The 6000-nt window shown below is 39.4% G+C and overlaps 1 protein-coding gene across 2 annotated transcripts in view; it reads left to right on the top strand.

Moving 5' to 3' along the window:
• The first annotated feature begins 1689 nt into the window (after nt 1-1689).
• The window catches only part of ccnj (cyclin J), a 21080-nt gene continuing 16769 nt past the window's right edge, over nt 1690-6000 (top strand). Inside the window, exons 1-2 of one of the 2 annotated variants that reach the window (XM_021607872.3) lie at nt 1690-1890; nt 2742-2854. In XM_021607872.3, the coding sequence (XP_021463547.1) occupies nt 2786-2854 (69 nt within the window). In that variant the 5' untranslated portion in view covers nt 1690-1890; nt 2742-2785. The remainder of the gene's footprint in view (nt 1891-2741; nt 2855-6000) is intronic. The other variant, XM_090237088.1, reaches the window with a different exon arrangement.

Raw genomic sequence — 6000 nt, 5'->3', positions numbered from 1 at the left:
TCGCCCAAATTTGGTGCACACATTTGTTTACATCCCTATTAGTGAGCATTTCTCCTTTGCCAAGATAATCCATCCACCTGACAGGTTTGGCATATCAAGAAGCTGATTAACAGCATGATCATTACACAGGTGCACCCTGTGCTGGGGACAGTAAAAGGCCACTCTAAAATGTGCAGTTGTACCACAGATGTCTCCAGTTTTGAGGGAGCCTGCAATTGGCATGCTGACGTCAGGAATGTCCCACAGAACTGTTGACAGATATTGAATGTTAATTTCTGTACAATAAGCCACCTCCAATGTCGTTTTAGAGAATTTGGCAGTACGACCAACCTGCCTCACAACTGCAGACGACATTTATGGCGTTGTGTGGGCGAGCGGTTTGCTGATGTCAACATTGTGAACAGAGTGCCCCATGGTGGCGGTGGGGTTATGTTATAGTCAGGCATAAGCTACGGAAAACATACACAATTGCATTTTATTAATGGTAATTTGAATGCACAGAGATACCAAGATCCTGAACCACATTGTCGTGCCATTCATCTGCCGCTATCACCTCATGTTTCAGCATGATAATGCACGACCCCATGTCGCAAGGATCTCGCTACACCCGCAATAACATCTGCTCAATATGTGTATGTGACTAATAACATTTGTTTTGATCTGTACACAATTCCTGGAAGCTGAAAATGTCCCAGTTCTTCCTTGGCCTGCATACTCACCAGACATATCACCAATTTAGCATGTTTGGGATGCTCTGGATTGATGTGTACGGCAGCATTTTCCAGTTCCCGACAATATTCAGCAACTTCGCACAGACATTGAAAAGGAGTGGGACAACGTTCCACAGGCCACAATCAACAGCCTGATTAACTCTATGTGAAGGAGATGTGTCGCTCTGCATGAGGCAAATGGTGGTCACACCAGATACTGACTGGTTTTCTGATCCACGCCCCTACCTTTTTTATTTAAGGTTTCTGTGACCAATATCTGTATTCCGAGTCAGGTGAAATCCATAAAATAGGTCCTAATGATTTCATTTCAATTGACTGATTTCCTTATATGAACTGTAATTCATTACAATCTTTGAAATTGTTGGGTGTTGCTTTTATATTTTTGTTCAGTATACATTACTTTCCAGCCATTCAATTCACACATGAAGTTGATTATTCTGAAATTGCTATTTCCTGTTCTGATGTAATAGCTGATATTACTCATGGGGCACCTTTCTTTATTGAAAATAACTTGCACCTGCTACTTTAGAATAAGAGTTATATAAATATTAAAGCCCAGGCTACGTTGTATTAGAAGGAATTTAATTTCAGATCGGATTCTAATTCACAAAAATGTGAGTTATTTCGCAGACATCATCCGTTATTTAGTGTTTTCTTCCAGCAATTTCTGACTCAGCTGTGATCAAGAGGCTCATCCTATCACATATCCTTGGGACGTCCCTAACCCATTGAAGTTGAAATATAAAATGTTTAAGGTAAGGGTTAATTTTAGGGTTAGGTAAGGGTTATGTTATAGTTAAGGTTAGGGTTAAGGTTAGGGTATGGACGTTCCAAGGATCCAGGATTGCACTAATCGTGACCAAAACGTTATCACTGTTGACGTCTATGAATCGTGGCCAGTGATTGGATGTCTCTGGTGTGTAAGGTGAGTTTCAATTGGCAGCAGCGCTTTGAGAACGTTTTATCATGAGTTCCCATTGCAACAGCACTCTTGGGACTGCTCGCATGCCTGAGCTGAGCTGCCATCGACTGTCTCGAGTATCTTCAACAATGGAAGAATCATAACTTTATGTCAACTGGAAAACTCACGGCTATATCGAGTTTTTGAGCAAAAGTCAGCTGTGTAGTTGTATCACGCGTTTAAGTGTGGCGTGTAGGGGTAAGTCTTGAATAGTCGGGGGTTGGTTTGTCTGATTTGTCGTATTTTTGGCCATTGTTAAATTTCAATTTGACTCAACACTTGTCATTTTTATTTAGGACAGTAGCCAATAGTCACCTCAAGCTGATTATCTTGAAATCAAGGTTGAGGTTTGTCATGTGTGTGAACTTGTAGCAACTAGTGTATTACTCGCTTCGTAGTTACGTTTGCACAAATTATCTCATTTACACACACGAAAACAGCGGTTTTGGCTCCACTGTTACCAAATTCTACTCATTAATTTGCTTGCTGATTATTTTTTCCTGAATTGTTGAATAGTATAGCTAATATGAGCGTTTTCTAAACTTCATTTATTTTAAAGGCCCAGTGTAGTCAAACGTAATTTCCATTATTGTGTGTATATACTTCCACACTGAGGTTGGAATGATGCTGTGAAAGTTATGGTAATGTAAGCCTGAAATTGCAGCCTGTTTTGGTGGGATGGAGTTTTGGCCTGCCTGGTAAATTTAGTTAATAGACCAATAAGAAAGAGTTCCAAACCTCTACGCCAATAACAGCTAGTTTTCACTTCACCACTTGGACCATCGCCAGATAGTCCTAGAAATATTATTGCCTAGAAAAATTATTGCTTGAAAAAATTGCTCTTTGGTTAGCTTTTTTTGTGTGTTTTTGACCATTTTAATTGGCAACAATGATTTGATGTTGAGATAAAAATGGCTGTACTTGACCTTTTTTAATTGAAAATGTGTCAATAGTAAAAATGCAGAGGGAAAATAAGCGAACATTGTGGTTCACTGCTGGAATTACAGCTATGCAGAATTTAACTGTTGTCATAACTTTTGACTCTTTAGACTGGACAATTTGTGCCTCCAGAAATTTCTACAAGATTGATTAAATGGAGCTTGAGGGCCAATGGTGGAAAGGACAACTTGCTGGAGATATATACCAGGCTTTGCGCTACAAAGTAAGTATGCTGTCATATTTCAAAGTGGAGGCAATAACTGCCTACATTAGTGTAATATTCCAAAAGTGAGAGCTGTTGACCTGATGTATTATATTAACACATAGGCCTACAATACATGGCTGATCATAGTGAAGTTAAAAATGTGACTGTCCAGTGTTTTTTTTTTTTTTATGCGTGTTTCACACACACACACACACACACCAGTCAAAACACCTACTCATTTAAGGGTTTTTTTTTATTTAAAAAAAACTAATAATAGTGAAGACATCAAAACTATGGAGTCATGTAGTAACCCAAAAAAGTGTAAAACAAATCAAAACATATTTTATATTCTTCAAAGTAGTCACCTTTTGCATTGACAGGTTTACACACTCTTGGCATCCTCTTAACCAGCTTCACCTGGAATGCTTCTCCAACAGCTCCCACATATGCTGAGCACCTTTTGGCTGCTTTCCCTTCACTCTGTGGTCCAACTCGTACCAAACCATCTCAATTGGGTTGAGGTCGTGTGACTGTGGAGGCCAGGTCATCTGAAGCATCACTCTCCTACTTGGTCAAATAGCCCATACACAGCCTGGAGGTGTGTTGGGTCATTGTCCTGTTGAAAAACAAATGATAGTCCCACTAAGCGCAAACCAGATTGGATGGCATATCACTGCAGAATGCTGTAGTAGCCATGCTGGTTAAGTGTATCTTGAATTCTAAATAAATCACTGACAGTGTCACCAGCAAAGCACCATCACATCTCCTCCTCCGTGCTTCACGGTGGGAGTCATATATGCAGAGGTCAGCCGTTCACCTGCTCTGCGTCTCAAAGACCCAGCAGTTGGATAAAAAAAATCTTGAATTTGCACAAATCAGACCAAAGGACAGATCCCCACCAGTCGAATGTCCATTGCTCTTCTTATTGATGTCATTTGGTAGTGGTTTCTTTGCAGCAATTTGACCATGAAGGCATCCTCTGAAATGTTGACGTCTTGAACTGTGTGGCATTTTTTTGGGCTGCAATGTCTGAGGCTGGTACCTCTGGATAAGTTCATTAGAGTTAACTCTGGGTCTTTCTTTCCTGTGGCGGTCCTCATGAGACAGTTTCATCATAATGGTTGATTGTTGTTGCGACTGCACTTGAAGACACTTTCAAAGTTCTTGACATTTTCCGGATTGACTGACCTTTATCTTAATCTTGTCTTGTCTTTATCTTGTCTTTGCTTATTTGAGCTGTTCTTGCCATAATATGGACTTTGTCTTTTACCAAACAGGGCCATGTTCTGTATACCACCCCTACCTTGTCACAACACAACTAATTGGCTCAAATGCATTAAGAAGGAAATTCCACAAATTAACTTTTTTACCAAGGGATTGGGAACTTTATTGAAATGCATTCCAGGTGACTACCTCATGAAGCTGGTTGTGAGAATGTCAAGTGTGCAAAGCTGGCATCAAGGTAATGGGTGGCTACTTTGGAGAATCTCATAAAATATTTTGATTTAACACTTTCTTGGTTACTACATGATTCCATATGTATTTCGTCATTTTGATGTCTTCACTATTATTCTACAATGTAGAAAATTGTGAAAATAATGGAGAACCCTGGAATGAGTAGGTGCCTATGCTGAGGTTGGAATATTATTGTGTAAGCGCTGTTTGAAAAGTCTGCCTGAAATTTCAGCCTATTGTGGTGGGATGGTGTTTTGGCCTCTGACATCACCAGAGAGTAAATTAGTTGATAGAAAAATAAATAAAAGCTAGTTTTCAGTTTTCCCACTCCCAAACAGTCTTATCAAAATTATTGCTTGAGAAATCTCACAGCACCCCCCTTACACCGACTCCCCTAGCTCTGACTTTGCTGATAGCTACTTTGACGAAAAATGTACTTATTACGACTGATGTGGTTATTCCACCTAGCTAGCTTAAGATCAATGTAAATCGCTCTGGGTAAGCGTGTCTGCTAAATGAGTAAAATGTCAAATGTAAAGTAGTGTCGTCACGATACCAGAATTTTGACTTCAATACCAGTTTTAGTATCACGATACCACGGCAAAAAAAAGAGTATTAGACTAAGTCACAGAATGGCACTTAATCTAGACACTCAGCTACTGCTCTGTTCAATCTTTTGAGTTCAATATCATGACAATTTAAATTCCATTTCAGACAGCCCTGTATGCATTTAATGAAGTAATCATATAATTTAATTAGACTTTAGTAAAAAATTAACTACAACAATAACAATGTATTTGAATGGTAAATCTCTATTGATAAACAAGGTAAATCAAGATTTAGTCTAGGCGGCCTATTCACAATGCAGGTCAATGCATTTTCAATAGGGGTGTGTAAATGCATTGAATTATTGAGCTTGTTTTCGCTAATTTCATGTGGCTATAGATGAATCTGTTTCCCTTCCATTTGCGTAGAAATAGCCATCTCTACTTTTTAGAAAAGGACGCGCTGTCTCTTTTAAACCCATTATTGACGTAGGCACATGCCCACACAGTTGAGTTCTGTGAAGAAGAGAATTGACAGATGACGGGGGAAATGATCTTCTCCAGGGTTCTGGGTCTAGAAGCACGGCTTCAACTGTCCCTACAGTGTATTGTAGTTTAACTGACATTCGGCCCAGAAATACAATTTTCATACATGGCCACATAGAGAAGTCAGATTTGAAAATGGCTAATTAGACACTTTTTAGTCATCACCTTTGTGAGGCCGAGATATTAACATTTTACACTGAACAAAAATATAAACGCAACAAGAAAAGTGTTGGTTTCATGTGCTGAAATAAAATATCCTAGAAATCCATAAAAAGTTTATTTCTCAAATTTTGTGTATGAATTTGTTTATCCCGTTAGTGAGCATTTCCCCTTTGACAAGATAATCCATCCACCTTACAAGTGTGGAATATCAAGAAGCTGATTAAACAGCATGATCATGACACAGGTGCACCTTGTATTGGGGACGATAAAAGGCCACTCTAAAATGTGCAGTTTCGTCACATAATGCCACATGCTGACTTCAGGAATGTCCACCAGAGCTGTTACCAGATAATTTAATGTTAATTTCTCTACCATAAGTCGTTTTAGAGAATTTCGCGGTACATCCAACCGGCCTCTCAACTGCACGTGTAACCACACCAGCCCAGGACCTCCCAT

This window comes from Oncorhynchus mykiss, chromosome 1, assembly GCF_057628025.1.
Source record: "Oncorhynchus mykiss isolate SJ-2025 chromosome 1, ASM5762802v1, whole genome shotgun sequence".
NCBI classification, from domain to species: domain Eukaryota; kingdom Metazoa; phylum Chordata; class Actinopteri; order Salmoniformes; family Salmonidae; genus Oncorhynchus; species Oncorhynchus mykiss.
Note: the sequence above shows the minus strand (reverse complement) of the source record. Positions and strands in the feature narration are given on the sequence as shown.